General features: G+C 40.4%; 1 protein-coding gene across 2 annotated transcripts in view; it reads left to right on the top strand.

The window, feature by feature from the left end:
* The window catches only part of STPG4 (sperm-tail PG-rich repeat containing 4), a 39,067-nt gene that overhangs the window by 4,880 nt on the left and 12,063 nt on the right, over window positions 1-22,124 (top strand). For both annotated transcript variants that reach the window (XM_025466053.3, XM_049115870.1), the window contains exons 4-5: window positions 10,541-10,605; window positions 10,991-11,045. In XM_025466053.3, the coding sequence (XP_025321838.1) occupies window positions 10,541-10,605; window positions 10,991-11,045 (120 nt within the window). The remainder of the gene's footprint in view (window positions 1-10,540; window positions 10,606-10,990; window positions 11,046-22,124) is intronic.

Genomic DNA, 22,124 nt, shown 5'->3' with positions numbered 1-22,124 from the left:
GAGTTCAAATTCAGTGCTTTTTCCAGTGTGCCTCTGGCTGTGAACCCGACTTTGGATGTGTGGATCCAGAGTAGATAAAGGAAGGGCATAACATTGTCCAAGGCCTGTTCCAGGCTGGCAAATACAGAATTGGGACTTGGCCTTTAGCACTTGGGACTTTGGGCCTCCTACTTATTAAAGATTTTTTTTCTTTTTTTTAATTCATGGGAGAGAGAGAGCAAGAGCACAAGCAGCAGGAAGGATCAGAGAGAGAAGGAGAAGCAAACTCCTGACTGAGTAAGGCACCCAACTCGGGGCTCGATCTCAGTACCCCAGGGTTATGACCTGAGCCAAAGGCAGATGCTTAACTGAGCCACCCAGGTGCCCCTGAGCTTCTCATTTTTAAAGAAGCCAGTAATAGTATTAACCCCTACAACTTTATTAGAATATCGTTGTGATAACCTGAGAAGAAACGCATTGCAACTGGAAGCTGAATTAAGTACAGGGGCTGTGGTTATAAAGATGGGCAAGAAATTTTCAGCAGGGTGAGCACGTCATAGCCAGCATGTAAACCCTTCCTACTGCTTTGCAAATTATAGCTTTGAAACAGGACAGAATGATAAATGCTCATTGGGTAAATCTTACCCTGTTTGCTTCAGTGGATGAATACAAACACTAAATTATACTTAGACATTTATGGCTTGGTATCGGGTAACCATGCTACATGTGAAATCATTCTGGCCACCTCAAGTGCAAAACCATTCTTCCTCATTCTGCACCACCACTTACTGCCCTTCTACTTCCTCTCTTCTTGCTTTTAGGGGTTTTTGAGGGTAGGCCAAGGCCCACTGCTGAAAGGAGAAAACAGAGAGGGTTAGTATTAGGCAAAATTTAAAGCTTTAAAGGGTCATAAGAATTTGGCTTACCCAGAGGGGTGGATAAAACCTGAAAACATTCTCTATTGCTTTCTTTTTCTTCTCTCTCCCCACCTCCCCAAAAGGATAATGCTGTAAAAACTGGAAGAATTAAATGTTTTCCTAATTTTCTGTTTCAAAAATATATGATAATCTTCTCAGGAAGAGAGAGATTCAGATGTAACTTTGTTTACTCACAAATAAAATTCATGATTCTGGTTTTTTAAAAGCAGAACCCGGCATCTGGGTGGCTCAGTGGTTGAGTGTCTGCCTTCAGTTCAGGGCATGATCCTGAAGTTTCAGGATCGAGTCTGCATGGGGCAAAGGGAGCCTGCTTTTCTCCCTCTGCCTGTCTCTCGTGAATAAATAAATAAAATCTTTTTTTAAAAAAAGCAGAACTCAGTAAAATAATAATTTGAATCTGAGGTAGATAGAGTATACATTGCTGTTATTTACTAACACAGAACAGCATTCTCCAGCTTCACAATTTTTAATAGAATATTCACTTTGTACTGCTGCTTTTTGTGTGTAAGAGTTTTTCCTATTTTCAACGCCTTTAATCTGAAGCATGCAACTCGTAGAATCTAAATCAAAGACTCCTATCAGGTATATAGATGTGTCTGTGTGTTTGTGTGTGTTTGCACATGCATACATGAGTGTGTACGTGTACTCACCTGTCTGGCTCTTTCCAAAGACTGTTTGAGATGGTCCTACGATTTTATAATACTTCTTTTTGGAATTATTTTTTGAGAAGTAATAGGTTTTTATTATAGAACATGTGAACTGAAGTGAGGCTATGTTTCTCCCCTATCTGCAGTGTTATAACCTGCTCTTTGCCTGGCTGCCATTCTCCACTAGCGCCTGGGTTCCAACCCCGTCCCTTCTGGATGATTTTAACTCCCTTTTGCTCTGACTCTCTCCACCGCTCATGTGATTTCAGTGTGCCCCATACATGATCTTCCAACAATCTTGCTTTTCAGTTTCTTGAATTCTCCTCTGCCTTAGCCATTCACTCTTTAGAGTTGTTTGTGGCTTTTTGTTTTTTTGTTTGTTTTACTCCTTAGAGGTTTTCAAGACCAAACATTTCAATCCTCCACAATCTCAACTGCATACAACCCACTCTTATCACCCTCTCCTAATCTCACCCTAGGGCACTAACCCCAACAATTTTTCCATCCTCCCGATCTAGAATCCATGCATCTTACCTCCTTTTCACTGCCTCTGACTTTTTGATGTTTTCCTTCCTTGCAGAGCCTCAGTTCCTAGTTACTCATTAGAGCTTCTCCCCCCTTACACTCTCAGTCCCTTGCCCTGGTGGCTCATCTTACTCGTCTGGCAAGGCAACCACACTGTTTAAGTCCAAGTCTCTGGGAACTCTGTACCTGCATCCACGTAGCTGAATGACTGATCTTATTTTAAGTTCTTAACCATGGGACACTTGGGTGGCTCCATGGTTAAGCATCTGCCTTTGGCTCAGGGTGTAATCCCAGGGTCCTGGGATGGAGTCTCACATCAGGCTCCCCATAGGGAGCCTTTTCTCCCTCTGCCTATGTCTCTGCCTCTCTCTGTGTCTCTCATGAATAAATAAATAAAATCTTAAAAAAAAAAAAAAGAAATCCTTCACCTTGCCTGACACTGAATGGACTTCCCTGGTTGTTTTCTCTGCCCCTCTTGTAGGCGGCTTTATCTCACATCTCCCCTCTTTCCAGAGCTCCACCTCCTCCTCCTCAGTCCTTCCTGTTCTCTCTTCTCACCTTCTTCAGCACCCCCCCCCTTTTTTTTAAGATTTTATTTATTCATGAGAGATACAAAGAGAGAGGAGGCAGAGACATAGGCAGAGGGAGAAGCAGGCTCCCAGCAAGGAACCCGATGCAGGACTCAATCCCAGGACCCCAGGACCACACGCTGAGCCGAGGGCAGATGCTCAACTACGGAGCCACTCAGGCGTCCCTCCCGCCCGTTCTCCCTGACCTCTTCATGTTGGAGTGCCCCTGGCACTCATACCTCTTCCTCTTCTACACTCACTCCATCAGTGATCTCATTCAGTTCCAAGGCTTTGGACACCATCTATTTGTTTGAGATTTCCAAATTTATACCTCCTTTGGACTTCTCTCTTGAATTCCAGACTTGTATATCCATCTATATTTTGACTTCTGCACTTATATGTCTAATTCAGGGTTTCTTAACCTTGGCACTATTGACATTTTGGACAGGATAATTCTTTGTTGTGGAGGCTGTTCTGAGCTTTGTAGGATGTTCAGCAGCATTCCTGGAAAATTAGATGCCATTAACTAATTAAATGCCATTAGCAGTCCCCCTCCCAGTTACAGCACCAAAACTATCTCCAGACATTGCCAAATGTTCCCTGAGGGTGAGGAGAGGGGGCTAATAAAACCAACCAACCAACCAACCAACCAACCAACCAACCAACCAACCAACAAACCCACCTCCTTGCTTGAGAACTTTAGTGACAACGGGTGTGATCTCTGAGTGGTTCTTCTCAGGGTCAACAGGTTTATTGTGAACTGGCTTCATCTTACTATCCCACTCACCCCCTTCCTGCCCCTGGCCTCCTGGCTACTTCTTGAGCTCACCACTGCACCACAGTGTCTTTGCATTGGATTCTCCTTCTTCTTGAGTGCTCTCATTCCAGATATCTGCATGACTCACTCCGTTTCCTTCAGTTCTTCAAGTGTCACCTTCTCAATGAGCCCCATTTAAATTGGCCACCTGACACTTCAGACCTTCCCTACACTGCCCTTATTTTTTTCTTTAGCACCTGTAGCCATCAATATACTCTGTAATTTACTTTTACTTTACACTTACTATTTGTTTTCTGTTTTCCCCCATGAGCATGAAGCTACATGAGGACATGAATATTTAACTATTTTGCTCACTGTTACATCTTTGCCCCTAGAACAGTGTCTGTTGATTCATATGTGTTGAATGTGGAACAAATGAATGATTACCCAACTATCTGATATCTGACTGGGCCTTATTCTATTTGTTTCCTTTGATGTGTCTTTGTGTGTGTATTGTTCACTGTTCCTCAAAACTTATTTTCATGAACCCTAAGACCTAAGAGAAAAGTGTTCTCCTTCAGAGAAGGTTTGCTTTTGGTTCTCCTGATACTTGGGGGAGCTACTAATCTGATGCCACTTGAAATGCATTGTCTATGTATTCTTAGATTGCTCCAGTGTTGGGAATTTGGACTGGAATCCATGAAAGGGACTAGCCCATGGTTATACTCTCTTAAAGATGGATTTCTGCCCCCCTTTCCAATTCTGCTCAGCACCAAGGCAACTCTGTCTATAGACGTTTAGCACTGAGTGATAGGGGTGGGTTTACTTTCCAAAAGTGTTCTTTTAGGGTCTCTAATTCCTGTGGGTAGGACTCCCATTAGATCACCTTCATTGATGGGCCTAGGCTTTGACCTCTGGATCCTCATAAGACTCTGAAGTTGCCTCAAATGCAGCCCTGTTCTTCTGCTGAGCTTAGTCTGGACCAGCAAACATCCTCTGGGCAAACGCTGGCCACATACCTCTTTGGCTTCTTGCTATGTCTCGCTATAGTGTTCTTATGATTCCTTGTTATCCAGTTAGCAATTTCAAATCATTTTAAAAACTCTTGTTTGTTAGCTTTTAATATTTTATTCCTCATTTGTAGTAATTGTCTGTGGTAGGAAAGTTCATCAACCAGATAACATAGCTTGCCATTAATAGGAACCAGAACTTTTTTTCCCTTAGAAATATACTGTGAATCTTTTCCTCACCATTATATATTCTCTATATCATTTTAGATAGCTGCATAATATTCTACTATATGCACATATCCTAATGTAGTCACCATTTTCTGCTGTTAAGTCATAGAGTGGAATTGTTGGGGAAAGCTATGTAGATGTCTAAGTCTTTGGAGATGCATTGCCAAAATACTCTTACAAAGTGTGCTATCCTGCAACTCTATCTTGCAGAGTGGAATAAATCCAGTACCATTTTACATCCACTGTTTATGTTTTCAACTAAAAACACGGATCAAAGGACTTACATAGGAAATTTTAAAGTATAAACTTGAAATCAGTATGCCAGGGGAACTTCGAACAACCCCAAGTCAGCTAAGCAGAGTTTCCCTACAATGAACAGGAAAGGGAGAAGATAGTGACTCTGCTCCAGTCTAAAGCCAGTGAGTCAGTCACTGTGTGGCTTCAACACTTTTGCATCAAAGGGTAAAAATGAGTTATGTTCTCTCTCTTTTTTTAATTTAAATTTTAGATAGTTAACATACAGTGCAACATTGGTTTCTGGAATAGTCATGTTCTCTTATAATCCAATTGAAATAGATAATCTAAGAATGAACAAAAGATATGAACTAGCAGTTCAGTTTACCAGAGACATACTAGTTACTAAAAAAAAAAAAAAAAAAAAAGCACAAAGTGATGCTTGGCTTCAACTAATAATTAAACAATGAGAAAGGAACAAAAGTGACTAGACATAATTTTTTTTGCTTGTCAGATGATCAACAATTTAAGTTTGATGATACCCATTATTGGAAAAGCGAGTACAGAAACAGATATTCTCACATAATGTTTGTATAATACACATTGTTGCAAATATTGTGGAAGGTAATTTGGTAATTCCTAGCAGTTTTGTTTTTATTTTTTAAAAGATTTTGTTTATTTATTCATGAGAGACCCAGAAAGAGAGGCAGAGACACAGACAGAGGGAGAAGCAGGCTCCATCCGGGAAGCCCAATGTGGGACTCCATCCTGGGACCCCAGGATCACACCCTGAACCGAAGGCAGATCCTGAACTGCTGAGCCACCCAGGTGTCCCTATTTTTATTTTTATTTATTTATTTATTTATTTATTTTTTTTAAATTTTTATTTATTTATGATAGGCACACAGTGAGAGAGAGAGAGGCAGAGACACAGGCAGAGGGAGAAGCAGGCTCCATGCACCGGGAGCCTGACGTGGGATTTGATCCTGGGTCTCCAGGATCGCGCCCTGGGCCAAAGGCAGGCGCTAAACCGCTGCGCCACCCAGGGATCCCTCTATTTTTATTTTAAAGAGAGGGAGAGCTAGTGGGGCGGAGATGGCAGAGGGAGAAGGAGAGAGAGAATCCCAGGCAGACTCCCTGCTGAACGTGGAGCCCAATGTAGGACTTAGTCTCACAACCCTAAGATCATGACCTGAGCTGAAATCAAGAGTTGGATGCTCAACCCACTGAACCACCCAGCACCCCAAAGGATCCATTTTAATGTATTCAAAAGACGTCCTTGAGAGTCTAAGATTGAGAAAATCTGGCCAATCCATTGATCATTGTCAACTGTGTTGAAAAATGAATTCAGAGAATTTGTCTCAGGGACTGGGACCCACTTATAGTTCTTAGTTCGTTTGGAGCTGATGAAAAGTACAGGGTACTTGCAATTTTAGTATACGTGCTGTCAAAGTGAGCACTATAGGATACTTGCAAAATTAAGGACAATGTCATTGCTAGCATGAGGAAGGCTTCTTTTTGAAAAAGTTCTATGTCATCTGTTCCTCAGACCCAAGTCTGAGCAGTGAATCAATGATACTTTCATATGACATAAGAGACTTTACTTCTCAGAGAGAAGGTGTATTTGATGACATTTCTACTAGTAGGGCCTAAAAATATTACACCTACCAGCCCATTGGTTGAATTCACCTTATGATTATTCTGCTAGGGCTTCTAAACGGATGAACAATCTATTCTCTTCCATCCCACCTACTTATGGATCCAGATTTTCAAAATATTGTCATACCAAGGACCTAAGAAGTTTTTTTTTTTTTTTTTTTTTACTTTTTCCAGTTTTCTGACATTGATGGTGCTGGTACAACACAACTGAATTAAGTATCCACACTAATATCATCTTGCCATATTTGATGACTCTAAGGTATTGTAAGATTTCTGAGTGCCTAATCAACATGGATTGAAACAATTAGCTAGAGTCGGGTATTATCGTGGGCACATTGTCCAGATTCTCTGAGCCTTACATTACAAATGAAGAACTGAGAAGCATATATAGGAATTAGGAAAGTGCGTGTGTATGTGTGTGCACCCGTGTGCACATGTGCATGCACATATGCATATACATACATACACATGCACATACACATCCTTTTTTAAAAAGATTTTATTTATTTATGCATGAGAGACACAGAGAGAGAGGCAGAGACATAGGCAAGAGGGAGAAGCAGGCTCTACGCAGGGAGCGTGATGGGGGACTCTATCCCAGGACCCTCGGATCACAACCTGAGCCAAAGGCAGATGCTCAACCGCTGAGCCACCCAGGTGCCCTACATTCTTTTTTTTTCATATACATTCTTTTTGGTGTATATGTATATTCCGTTAGACCCAAGGATAATGGAACCACCCAGATAGCTTGCAACAAGGTCAGCAATGCGCGGAGTAATACTTTCTTATAAGAGGCAGCTGGATATTTAAGACTTTATGGAAAAAAATAGCCCTCTCTCAGCTATATTAAATAGCAAAGAATGGCCAATGCCAAGAAAGTAGGACAAGTATAGAAGCAATAGGTTACCAGTATTCCTTTCTAGATTAATGCTGTTTAAGACTTTTTCTATGAGTACTTTTATTACGTAACTCTTTTGTGGTTGCTGAGTATAGAGCAAACAGCAGCTTAAGGGTCGTTTTTTTCCCCCCACTTTTCACTTCTTTCTTATTTCTTCTCCTGTATATGTGGGTATATGTGCATGAGAGAGAGAGAGAGAGAGAGAGAGCACAAAAACAGTGAGCATAAAGCATATATGGACAGTTTAAACAGAAAGCAAATATCCATGTAACCATCATCAATATCAAGAAATAAAATGCTGTGGCCCCTAAGAAAGCATCTGTTTAAAATTCATTCCTGTGCTCCCATGGCATGATTAAACAAACAAACTCATGTCTCTTTGGTGTTTACTATGTCGAATAAGCAATTAACAAGGCACAGGTGCATCAGGACAATGTATGTATTTCATCATAAAATCTATATTTACTGTTCTTATCACTGTATCCACAAAAAGCTGCGTCTGCAATCAAAAGTGTATTAATATGCGAAAGAGGGCAGCCCGGGTGGCTCAGCGGTTTAGCACCGCCTTCAGCCCAGGGCATGATCCTGGAGACCTGGGATCGAGTCTCACGTTGGGCTTCCTGCATGGAGCCTGCTTCTCCCTCTGCCTGTGTCTCTGCCTCTCTCATGAATAAATAAATAAAATCTTTGAAAAAAAAAATGTGAAAGACAGCTGTGGGGTTAAATACGATAACTGAACTTCCTTGTGGCAGATAATGCCAGGACATGGATGCCTCATTTTCAGCAAAGGCAGTATTGTATTTTTAAACCTGATTTTAAAATAAAAGGGGTGGGGGAGATTGTTCCCTTGAAAGAAGGAATCTTCCCAGGATTTTGTAATAAAACTCCTCCCTGCCAGCTCCTTCAGCATAAGAAGTTCTAGAGGTCTAGAGGTCCAGTGAGTCTTCGTTCCTCTGGCTTCCAGTTCTCTTCCTTCTTTTTCTCCCCTCTCACATATCCCACTCTCTGTCTGTTTAGGTTCCTCATGCTCCTTATGTCATGAACTTCTGGACTACTATCTATAGATAGAGAGACAGTGGAGTCCCCCAGGTAGTTTGCAACAAGCTTGGCAATGGGCAAAGAGACGGTCTCTTCTGCAACATTCTTCTCCATAAAATGACCTTCCTTGGCCCCCTTGAGGAAGTCCTGCTTTCCCTAAAGTCCCACTCAAATCTCACTGTCTTTGCCATCTTTAGACCACTCAGGTGGATTTATTTAATTATTTCCCCCTGGCTTTACTGAGGTATAATTGAAAAAATTGTGTATATTTAAGGTGTATATGATGATTTTATATTGTTATGCATTATGTGGGAGCACCTGGGTGGCTCAGTTGGTTAAGCATCCAACTCTTGATTTCGGCTCAGGTCATGATCTCAGGGTCATGAGATCGAGCCCTGCATTGGGCTCTCCTTCTCTCTCTCTTTGTCCCTCGTGCCCCTCAAAAGAAAAAGAATCTATATTTTGTATGTATCATGAAATGATTATGACATCAGGTTAATTAACACATCCATCACTTCACATAGTTACTATTTTGTGTGTGTGTGTGATGAGAACACATAAGATCTACTCTCTTAGCAGTTTTCAAGCATACAATACAGTCTTAACTAGAGTCACCATGCTGTACATGATAGCCCTAGAACTTATAATAACTGAAAGTTTGTACCCTTTGACAATCATCTCCCCATTTCCCCACCCCCAGCCTCTGGCAACCACCATTTATTCTGTTTCTATGAGCACCCTTTTCTTTTTTAAGATTTTATTTTTAAGCAATCTCAATAGCTAACGTGGGGCTCGAATTCACAACCAGGAGATCAAGAGTCACATGCTCCACCAGCTGAGCCAGTCAGGTGGCCTTATGAGTACTCTTTTAGATTTTACATATGACAGATACAAAACAGTATTTGTCTTTCTCTGGCTTATTTCACTTAGCATAATGTGCTCCAGATTCATCCATGTTGTTGCAAATGGCAGGATTTCTTTTCACATTGGAATTATATTCCTGTGAGATATGTATATGTACACACATACATATGATTCATGTACATATATATAGCATTTATATCATATACTCATATATCATATATATATAGATTTATTCATTATCATATATATACTCATTATCCACTCATCCATCAGTGGACACTTAGGTTTTTTCCAGAGGTTGGCTATTTGTAAATAATGCTACAGTGAACATGGGAATGTGTAGATATCTCTTTTAGATATGAATTTTGTTTCCTTTGGATATATACCCAGAAATAGGATTACTAGATCATATAGTAGTTCTATTTTTTACTTTTTGAGGAACCTCCATCTTATTTTCCATGATAGTTGCACCACTTTACATTCCTACCAACAGTGCTCAAGGGTTTCCTTTTTCCCATATCCTGACCAACGTTTATCTCTTATCTTTTTTTTTTAAAAGATTTTATTTATTTATTTATTTGAGAGAGAGAGACAGAGGTAGCAACAGAGAGCATGAGCGGTGAGGAGAGAGAAAGTGGGCACTCTTGTCCTCTTCCTGACCTTAGAGGAAAAGCTTTTAGCTTTTCACCATTGAGTATGTGAGGTTACCTATAGGTCACTTAGTTGGATTTAATTCATCTCTCCCAACCCCCAAGTCTCCAACTTATAATTTTTTAAAATAGTATTTTATATTAGAATTGTTTGTGTATGTGCCTTCTCACTCCTGCTGGTCAGGGATCTCTTACCATGTGTTTCTCCCCATCACACCTAGCAGTGCTTTACCCACAGAGAAGCCTCACTAAATGGTACTTAAATGGATTTGTTGAATCTAGCACTTTTAAAATACGGTCAATTGTTCAGCACTTTTCTATGCATCAGCATCACCACAGGCACATTATCATAAAATTTACCATGAAAAGTGGTGTTTTGAAGCTCCATCTTTGAAAATGTACTTTTTCCACTGTTAAGATAGAGAATAAATTATATAATGCTGTATAGTCATAAAATAAAGGATTATGAATGACAGGTAATAAAATAAAGTGAGCTTAAGACCTGTATTAATCTATTTTTGGTGTCCTTGTCCATTCTATGTAGTCAGTTAAGCTTTCACCAGGGCAATACGATCTACTTCCTGCACCAGTTCCCAAGCACGCTTCCAGGTAATTATATACTTATCAAGTTGCTTTTACTAATTTCACTCATGCCTTTTTATTTACATTCTTAACCAATACTAATGGCTTTTAAAACTTATTTATGTTCATCATATCTAGATTAGCATTTTTATTTTATATTTTTAATATTTTATTTATTTATTTGACAGAGAGTACAAGCAAGGGGAGCAGGATAGGGAGAAGCAGGCTCCCCACTGGGCAGGGAGCCTGACTTGGGGCTTGATCCCAGAACCTTGGAATCATGACCTGAGCCACCCAGGCACCCCTAGATTAGCATTTTTAAGTGCTTAGTGAGAGACAGGAAATAAGTTAACAAAGTTCTCACGTTAAAAAATAGATTTAGAAAATCATCTTTTTTTTTTTTTAAATATAGAAGCTTCGTATTTCGTTCTACAGTTCAAAGATTTCCAACAAGCTACTTCACTCCTGTAAGTATATTATAGACAATTAACTCATGATGAATTTGATGTTTAAGATATGCAGTGGTTCTTTCTGATATATCAAGATTAATATTTTGTTATCTGTAGTAGATAAGCAGAGAATGATTAATGTAATTGACTTGAGATATACTTCAAGTGTATCTGAAGCTATACTAGGGATTTCAATATAAGTAACCCATTTGTGTCAAGTTACAGAGGAAAAGTAAAATCTCCTTTCCTTTCTGTAGGTCTTGACTCATATCACCTGCTCAGTGAGGTCATCCCTAGTCACCTGTTCAGAATTTCCTATGCTCCCTTTCTTGCTTTATTTTCCTCCATACTGCTCATCACTGTCTGATACACTACACTCAGACATTAATCTGTCCTATTTTATCTGTCTTCCCCACTGGAATGTAAGCTTCATGAAGGTGGGGATTTTTGTCTGTTTTTGTCCTGCATACATAACACCTGGAAAAATGCCTGGCACATGGTATTATTGACTTAATGAATTAATAAAATCATCAGAGATATTTGATAGATCATTGTATTAACAAAAAGGAAAAGTATCTCTGGGTTCTTTAAAAAATGTGAAAATGCCTTCCTGCATCCACAGATTTCCAAATATATGTTCATGTGTCATGATAAAAATGAACTTTAGATAATTAACTATTAGGATGCCAAAAAACAATTATATAAACATTTTGAAGGATTAAAGCAATATGAAATTATTCTGGGGTGGTTTCATGGACTTGAGTTACCTATTTGTAACTAGAAACCCAAGGGGAGAAAGATATACAGTGAACATCTGAAAGAGGAATTTAGATAACAGAGTTCAGAAACAGACCCTGGACTTATATAAGATTTTTATATTTGATAAAGATGGTATGACAAATCAGTAGACAAAGGAAGAGATATTTTATGCTGGGCAGTTGATTAAATAACTTAGAAATTAAGTTAGAGCCTTCCTACCACATATTGAAATAAATTCCATGTTGATAAAAGAATTAAATAAACCATAAAACCAGATGAAAATATATTAGCCCATATCTAATTTTAGAATAAGGTAGATTTTTCTGAGATAAGAGCAGTGGTTGAACTGCAAAGAAGTATTTGGTTTGGTCACATAACACTTAACATTTTTTGTATATCAGAAGACAAACTGTAAACAAAGTTAACAGGCAAATGCAAATTAGGAAAAATATTTTCAACAGATGTGGTAGATAAAGGGCTAATGGCCTTATCTAACAATCTCAAGGGAAAACATCAATAGAAAAGTAAAATAGATGAAGGCCATGAGTGGACCCTTCATAAAACAAGAAGTTCAGATATCCACTAAAGGTAAAAAAAATTGTGATCCCACGAACAAATGTGAGAAGTGAAAAGGCTGATTGAAAACTTTCTGTATGTGGGTGGTGTGCTGGGCTGACTAATGGTCCCACAGATGTGTTCATGTCCTAATTCTTAGAACCTGTGAATGTTACCTTGTGTGACAGAAACTGCCCTGCCCATATGATTATGTGAAGGATTTTGAGATTAGGATTGTCCTGGATTCTCCAGTGGGCCCTAAATGCGGTCACATTATTAGAGAGAGGCAGGAAGAGATTTGAGAAGGAGCAGAAGACAATGTGGCCACAAAGGCAGAAGTTGGATTGATGTGACCACAAGCCAAGGAAGGTGACCATCACCAGAAGCTGGAAGAGGCAAAGACAGACTCTCCCCTAGAGTCTCCAGAGGGAGCAGCACCCTGCCAACACCTTGAGTTTAGCCCAGTGACCCTGATTTCACACTCTGGCCTCTAGAATTATGAATCAAATTCTGCTTTTTTTTTTTTTTAAGATTTTATTTATTTATTTATTTACGAGACACACACACACACACACACACACACACACACACACACACACACACAGAGGCAGGGGGCAGAGGGAGAAGCAGGCTCCATGCAGGGAGCCGATGTGGGACTTGATCCCAGGACTTCAGGATCACACCCTAGGCCGAAGGCAGGCGCTAAACCGCTGAGCCACCCAGGTGTCCCCAAAATCTGTTGTTTTAAGCTACCAAATTTATAGTAATTTGTCACACCAGGCACAGGACAGCAAGATAGATGGGGAGTATGTCCCTTGGATTTCACAACGGATTGATGGGAGGAGGACATGGGAAATTCTTCCTTTGGGTAGTCCTAGACCTTTTTTCTCTTGGACATGACAGTAGCTTCAAAATGACTCCTCAGCCTCCAGCTTAGAGTATAGGCCAGTTGCCAGTGTTCTGGGGGCTAAGTCTGGGAAGAGGCTGGGGGGGTCTCACCGCTTGATGTGTGGAGAATTTCACTTAATTCCTGTTTTGGGTAAAAGCTCCTGTCCTCAGAGTGCCTGGGGTTCCTGTGTCCAGTTCCCTGGTGCAGTCTCCCAGAAATGAACCGCGTGCCCTGCCTGCAATGTAGGAAGGGAGTGAGGAGGAGATACCTGGAGAGAAGAGGTCTACCAGTTTCTTCTACTTTCAACCACCACCTGCCCATTCCCACCTGACAGGGGCCTCATTGCCTAAAATTCCTGACCTTCTCCTGGGGTCTGTGAAGCAAATCAGCCTGTCCCCCTGGAAGGCCCTCTCCAGGCATGTGGGCCTCGGCTCTCTCTCCGCTCTACTACATAAGGTACCATTCCTCCAGGGTGCTTCATGTTTTCCCCCAGTATGTACTCTCTGTTGGCTATTCTCTCTCTCTCTCTCTCTCTCTCTCTCACTCTCTCTTTCTCCCCCCCCTTCTATGTGTGTGTGTGTGTGTGTGTGTGTGTGTGTGGAATGGGAGGCGGATAGTTACACCTTATTTGATGGGAGGAAAGGAAATAGATGCATATGTACAGATGGCTTTGGCAGCAAGCAGTCAAGACAACTGGATTTTTTTTTGCTGGGTAATGACTCTGTTCCCCTTGAAATATATGCTTTAAATGAATGCTGTGAGCTAATAATGATTTGCTTACTATTAGTGAGAAGAGACTCAATAGTTCTCAATAGACTCAATAGTCCTGTCCAGGTTAGGCGTCCTGGACAAGCAGCTGGGGATGTGAAATGGCTCAAGCCAGTTGATTCTGATAGTTTTTGCCTTTGTTCTCATTGCTTTTACGGAGAGATTTTTCGAGCTCCTTATTCTGCCATTTTCATTGATGTCACCTCATCCATTCTATTTCATAAATAAAAGTGATTCACTGATTTGGAACATCCTGTCCTTCAACAAAGTGAAAAGAATACTTTCATGGAAAATGTTTTAAGACAAAGAAATAGCCCAGGGCTGTGATTCATGTCTGTCCTAAACATGCATTCCCAGAGCAGAATGTGGGTTTGGTTTAGATCCACAAACTTGTAAACTGCAGAAAGCAAACTCCTTTGATCCCAACAGTGGGAGATGACGGTGTGCTCTGTGAGTATGGTATAGAAATGCTGCTTACCATTCTTAAACCTTTTTGAGATAAATGCAGTAATCTTCAGGCCATTATAGAATGCTACTTAACCTTTATCCAAAAAACTCATTTGATTGATTTTGTCATTCAGTTTAATTGTTCTAGAAATTGACAATACAATCATAGAATTGTTAAAGACCCTTATTTTTTTTTAAGATTTTATTTATTCATGAGAGTCAGAGAGAGAGAGTCAGAGAGAGAGAGGCAGAGACACAGGCAGAGGGAGAAGCAGGCTCCATGCAGGGAGCCCGATGCGGGACTCGATCCTGGAGCCCCAGGATCATGCCCTGAGATGAAGGTAGATGCTCAACCACTGAGCCACTTAGGTGTTCCCTATTAAAGACTCTTAGAACTGGAAGGAACTTTATAAATAAGCTACTGTTGACCCTTGAAGAACATGGATTTGAACTGTGCGGGCCCACTCATGTAGGTTTTTTTCAGTAAACTCAGTATATTCGGTAAATACATTATAGTCCTATAAATGTATTTTATTTTCTTTATGATCTTAATATTTTTTCTTTAGCTTACTTTATTGTAAGAATACAGTATATAATCCATACAACATACAAAATATGTGCTGACAGTATATTACTGGTAAGGCTTTTAGCCAACAGTAAGCTATTAGTAGTTAAGTTTTGGGGGAGCGTGAAGTTATACATACATGGATTTTCCATGTGTAACCGGTGCCCCAGTCCCCACGCTGTGCAAGGGTCAACTGTATTTCATTAGCATTGATGATGATAGCCACCATCACTCATTGAAGTGTTTTCTGGTGCAGATGCATTTAATCCTCGCAGCAACTTGGTGGGTTAAGTATTGTGTGTGTGTGTGTGTGTTTTAAGATTTTATTTATTTATTCATGAGAGACAGAGACACAGGCAGAGGGAGAAGCAGGCTCCATGCAGGGATCCTGACCTGGGACCTGGGACTCGATCCCAGGTCTCCAGGATCATGCCAAAGGCAGGCACTAAACCGCTGAGCCACCCAGGGATCCCAACTCGGTGGGTTAATATTTCACCTCTACTTCACAGGTCAGGAAATGGAAGTTAGTTAACAGAGGTCACACGGTTATTTAGAAAGTAGAGCTGTGACTTAGACCCTGTCTATGGTGACCTCAAAACCTGGGCTCTAAGCTGTGCTGCCTAGTGCGTGAGCATGATCAAGTGACTTGCTTAGTGCCTTTGGACATTTAGAGCTGGTCTGGGGTCAAATCCAAGTGGCAGACGTTGTGTTGTCTCTGGCGTCACCATTCCTCACTGATGACTAAGGCTTGTTCATGGGCCCAGGTTGGCCTGCTTGACCCTTTTTGCAGTAGGATGAGTTCACAGGCAGAAGGCTTCTCTCTCCTAAGAGGTCCATCTGCCAGCCTGCCTGCTCGGCCCTGAGTATCTAAGATCCTTAAAATGAATGGATGCAGCTTAGATGCCAGCTGGGAGCCTTGCTACATTGCCTTTTCTTCATTTGCCATATTTTTTTCCCAGAGACACCTTTAGGATGTTAGAACTTCCAGTCTTTGCTCAGCAAAGTTTCTTTGGACTCACCTGAGTCTAGCTAACTCCAACAGAGGTTCTTTCATCTATTCTACACATCTCTTTTCGGTGGCTGTGTATGGGAGGCCCTATGCTAGGTAAGTATTGTTGAGTATTCAATGGCAAATGACACGTTTTACCAGGGCTCTCCTTCTCTCTTGAAGGGCAAGGACATCGTTAAGTCAATAACCAAACCAAGGTGTACCCATACAAGCACACAGAAACCTACGCAGATTAAACGAAAGTCCAGGGTTCACAATGCGTGTGTCTGACTGGTGTAGGACCAAATAGCTTGGCATGCACCACTTGAAACGTGGAACCCAAAATTAGACACTTGTGACTCAAGTTTAATATTATCTGTTGATAGAAGCACACATGTACCTCCTTCCTCCCAAGAGCCATCTCCAGAACTTTCTGATACACTCAGCAGGTGCTGACTCCAGGCTGAGGAAGGAAATAAGGGCAGGAGTGAAGAAAAGGCTTGAAGGAGGAAAGAGACACCCATACTTATCCCTTCAGAGCCTGTATCCTAAGCCAAATTCAAAAGAACCAAAGTGCTAGTTGTCCTCTTAGGCTTTGGATCTAAAGGCTTTTCCACAAGCCATTTATTAGTTGACAGGCCCAGAAGGGAAATTTGTGTTTTTATGTCCCCACTCACTGCAGCAATGCCTGAAACTCCATAGGTAGAGATTTTTAAAAATTTAATTTCTAGGGATCCCTGGGTGGCGCAGCGGTTTGGTGCCTGCCTTTGGCCCAGGGCGCGATCCTGGAGACCCAGGATCGAATCCCACGTCGGGCTCCCTGCATGGAGCCTGCTTCTCCATCTGCCTGTGTCTCTGCCCGTCTCTCTCTCTCTCTGTGACTATCATAAATAAATAAAAATTAAAAAAAAATTAATTTCTAAGTAATCTCTACATGCAGTGTGGGGTTCGAACTCATAACCCCTGAATTCAAGTGTCGAATGCTCCACCAACTAAGCCAGTCAGGTCCGCCCCCCCCCACCCCATAGTAAGGATTTTGATATGGCAGCCTAAGATCTGAAATGAGACATGTGCCACTCTCGATTTAACTGTAGAAAAATCTTTTGGGGGGATTTCTCCTTTTCACATGTCCTCTTTTAAATGCAAAAGCTCTTAGAAGGAGAAATATATTGATCCAATTCATACTGAGGAATTAGTGACTTATTAGATCCCCCACCTCCACCCCCATCCTCCAGGAATATAGATGAGATGACAAGAATTAGGATACTGGGATATCCCCATATCCTGGGTGAATTAGGATATGGGGATATCCCAGTATCCTGGGTGGCCCAGTGGTTCAGTGTCTGCTTTTGGCTCAGGTCATGATCCCGGGGTCCGGGGTCCTGGGATCGAGTCCCTCATCGGGCTCCCCTCGAGTCTGCTTCTTCTTTTGCCTATGTCTCTCTCTCTGTGTGTCTCTCATGAATAAATAAATAAAATCCTCAAAAAAAAAAAAAAAAAAAAAGAAAAGAAAAGATATCTGGGATAAAGGAAAGGCAGTGAAAAGAGGAAGAATTATAAGAAGGGGATTCCAGTTTTTAGATTTTTATATCATTAGCTGTTTGTTCTGTGCACAAAACATGTGTTACAGTTTCTGACATTAACCTAAAGATAATTCCATAACAGACTCTACAAAATGAAGAAAAATAAAATTCACAAAGACTTGCTCTGTTGGGAATTTTAGTATATGTGCTGCTGAAGCAAGCACTCTGTTGGGAATTTTTACGGATATTTTCCTTATCAAATAGAAAAGTCTGTTGATTCTTATGGGAGAATCCAATTTTGACATAATTGAAGATGCAGAGTCAGAAAAAAATCTACAAGAATGAATGTTAAATAAATGGATTTCCTGCATATGTAGAATATTTGAGTATCAATTTGAGTATCCTTGCTTCATTATAATCATGGTCATAATAGCTACTTGAATTTAAAGTTTATATTTTCTATTCTAAAAGTAATAGATGATTTCCTTCTCAGGATTGCCAATTGGCCATACGATCCCTTCTCACTCTCAAATCCCAGTAAAAATGGTAGAAAAAGAATAAATAAATCCACGTGGACAAAGAGAAAAAAAGGGAAACGTTGGCAGACAAAAGATTTCAACAATTTTTGGACAAAGTAGAGGAAGCCACCAGCTAAAAAGCAGGCAGGGGGTGGTCCAGAAGAGATGGCAGCCTGTTTGTCTCTTAGAACTGCAGAGAGGCTCAGGACTTGGGGTGGGGAAGATAAGGTGAGGCATAGGGAATTAGTTGAACCCCAGGGAATTAATTGAAATGGTACATACAGAGTAATCTAAGCCTGGTGCTCCCTTTCTTCTCCTAATGTAAAATGCTGGACTTTGGACATTTGACCCCAAGCAAAAAATTAGTAGAATTTATCCTCTAGAAAAACTCAGTGTGGGGCACCTGGGTGGCTAAGTCGTTGAATGTCTGTCTTTGGCTCAGGTTGTGATCCCGGGGTCCTGGGATTGAGTCCCCATCAGGCTCCCCGCAGGGAGCCTGCTTCTCTCTCTGCCTATATCTCTGCCTCTCTGTGTGTGTGTCTCTCATGAATAAATAAATAAAATCTTGAAAAGAAAAGAAAAGAAAAGAAAAGAAAGAAAAGAAAAGAAAGAAAAGAAAAGAAAAGAAAAAAGAAAAAAGAAAACAAAAGAAAAGAAAAGAAAAGAAAAGAAAAGAAAAAAGAAAAGAAAAGAAAAGAAAAGAAGAGGAAAGAGAACCACATCCTGATATTTAGGGAACCCCAGGAAAAAGACTGGCTCACCGTTCAGTTGCCTGATCTTCACATATCCCAGCCACATAACCAAGCCTCCACCAGGCAACTGTGAAAAGCCTGTAACATGAATGAGAGATGGAAGTATAAGACAGACAGAACAATGGAAATCTGGCTGAAAACAAAATGCATTAAATAGAGGGAAGATTTTTTTTAAAAATCCACTTAGTATCCACAAAGAGAGGAAGAAGGGAAAATTATTTTCAACTCAGAAGTCTGTGTTCAATCAATCGTGAAGACAAAAATAAAGGCATTTTCCAACATGCAAAAATTAATAAAAATTGCCTTTCTAATACCCTTTTCAAAGAAGCCACTGATGGTAAAATACAGCAAAACAAAGGAGTAAATCCAGAAAGAGGGAGGCATGGGATCCAGGATAAAGTGGGTCCACACTGGGAGAACAGTTAAAGATGTCCCAGGTGGACCACTGTGCAAGAGGTTGAGAGGAAAACTAATCCACTTTGAGAAAGAAATTAAAGATTTCAACTTCATGAAATCTTGCATTTTGGGGTAAAATTTGCAATTTCACTTTGTTTTTTTTTTTATTTTTTATTTTATTTATTTATGATAGTCACAGAGAGAGAGAGAGAGGCAGAGACAAAGGCAGAGGGAGAAGCAGGCTCCATGCACCGGGAGCCCGACGTGGGATTCGATCCCGGGTCTCCAGGATCGCGCCCTGGGCCAAAGGCAGGCGCCAAACCGCTGCGCCACCCAGGGATCCCTGCAATTTCACTTTGAATTGGATTTGCATTTTATGTGCAATGTACTATTAAACATCATTTAATAATGACAGAAAAACTGACTTACAAAGACACTGTCTGTCTGCAATGGTGGATGCCAGTATTAAGTAGGGAGAAATGTTTGAATAGGATATGATTTTGTAAGAGGTCAGTTTATTGGAGAAGTCTGACAACTTTGTTTACATTCACAACTTAGTTATACAAGCACAAAGTGCTGTATACTTTGCTGGTGCTGAATACTCAGATCAAGAGACTAATGCTAACATAAGACTCAATGCATAAAATCTTTTCTAAATTTGGGCATCATTTTTTATGGATTATCACAAATCGTATTTATTAGTGTAGAGGTGATATACAGCTTCTTCATCTAGATTGCCAACCCTTTTTAAAACGTATTACATTCATTTACATCTTTGCCAGCAATCAAGGGAGTGCCCATCTCATAAGATTTGTATAAATTTTATCATTAATTTTTAAAATACGTTAATTTGATAGTAAAAGAATGGTATCTCATTATTTTAATTTAATCTGTAGGATCTGAAACTACACATTCTAATTTTTTGTTAATCAGTTATTTGTGGTCCTTCCTGAATACTTTCTAGTCATGGGTGGAGTTTTAACATTCTTTTCTGTCAATTTGTATAAACACTATAGTGAAAAGATATTAGCACTTGTATTTGCTGAAGCTTTTCAGGGATTTTGCCTTTTACTTTCGTGTTTTTATAGAGAGAGACATTTAAAGTGTAAAATGTTGATGTCGTCGAATTAGAGTTTGTCATCATCTTCTGGAATGTAAGTTCCATGAAAGGGGGGCCATCTTATTCATCAATGCCCAGAGCCTAGTACAGTGCTTGAAAAATGTGTTGAATGAATGAATGAAATTTATGTATATTTTCTTATTTTTTCCACCACTTAAAAAATTCCCTTCAAAGACACGTTCACTTTACTTTTCTTTCATGTATTTGGTGTTTTGATTTTTTAAAAAACAATTCTTTGATTCTCCCAAAATGTGTTTGTGTACAATTGCATGGTAAGGTTGTGCTGTCATTTGAGCCCTACTGACTTAGGACAGGTTGCCTTATTGTTGGTATACCTGAAGCCTACAATCACCAGAATTCACCAGAAATCTGACCTGTATGACCCATAGACATCTACGGAGTCACTCTAAACCCTTTTGAGAATGAGGCAAGTTAAAAAAGATGGATACATATAGGTGTGGATCTCCTCTTCCTTTCTTTCCATAATCTGTGAAAAGTGGCCCATTGAAATTTGTTGATCATTCATGCATAAAATCTTCAGGAGCAGTCAGTTAAAAGATGAGTAAATCACCATATGAATGCAGAGCAGATTCATGAGAGACACACAGAGAGGGAGTTAGAGACACAGGCAGAGAGAGAAGCAGGCTCTCTGCAAGGAGCCCGATGCGGGACTCGATCCCGGATCCCAGGATCACGCCCTGAGCTGAAGGCAGACCCTCAACCGCTGAGCCACCCAGGCGTCCCTGCATGATTTTTTAGTTCTAAAAAGTACATTAACTTTGGATTTGAAGATCCTCTAGGATCATAAGTGTCTGAAGGCCTCTCAGTGTGGAGAAGCTGTTCTCACTTGTTAAAAAACACAGTCTTCTTGGGAGCTCAGTGGGTGGCTCAGTGGGTTAAGTGTCTGGCTTTTGATTTCAGCTCAGACCATGATCTCCAGGTCATGAGATGGAGCCCTGTGTCAGGCTCCACGGCTCAGCAGGGAGTCTGCTTGGGATTTTGCTCTCTCTCCCTCTCCCTCCACTGTGTGCACTCTTTCTCTCTCTCAAATAAATCTTGCAAAAATAAATAAAAAGCCAAACCAAAACAACAACAACAAAAATCCCCAGTCTTGTTTGTGCCAGGGATTCAGTTGGTGAATTACATTTTGCCCCAAAGTATAGGTAGCTCTTAAGAGAAGCCATTGGAAAGGGATTTGTTGGGTTGAAAAATGGTTTTTAATCTTCAGATTACCAAGGTGAGGTTGTATACTCATTGGCTATTTCAGTTATTATTGAAGTAATAATAATTGGTTATGGATCAGTACAACTGTTTTTTCCATAGTAAAGACTGTGAGGAGGATATTTATGTGAACATTTTGGGATAGAAGCCGGGAGACATGGTCTCCCTTAAATAAAAAGGGCCTTTTTGCATGCATAAAAAAAAATTGTATTGGCAACTGCTGCCACCTTTTAGCACCTTGATAATAATGGCCAAGCCTTGTAAATCCCAAGACCTAAAGGTATAGTTGCTTCATAGCAGGATTTTTCTAAAGAGGAGAATACTGCAACAAATCCTGGGCATTCTTATCCAAGGGAGTTGGACAAAGTAAAACTTGTCATTTGTGGGTTTTCCTCCCCTTGCCCTTCCCTTTAATTGATTCTATTGCTTTCATAAATGACCCACATAAATCTCTCGACCTGCCAAAAAATTGCGTGGATTTTGTTTCCTCTTGGATGTGTTTCCAAGGGTGGGCATTAAAGATATCAGAGATTCTGCACAACCTCTTTGAACATACTGGGGCCACTGATAACTCTTTTTTATGCCCATTAGGGTAA

This window comes from Canis lupus, chromosome 10, assembly GCF_003254725.2.
Source record: "Canis lupus dingo isolate Sandy chromosome 10, ASM325472v2, whole genome shotgun sequence".
NCBI lineage: Eukaryota > Metazoa > Chordata > Mammalia > Carnivora > Canidae > Canis > Canis lupus.
Note: the sequence above shows the minus strand (reverse complement) of the source record. Positions and strands in the feature narration are given on the sequence as shown.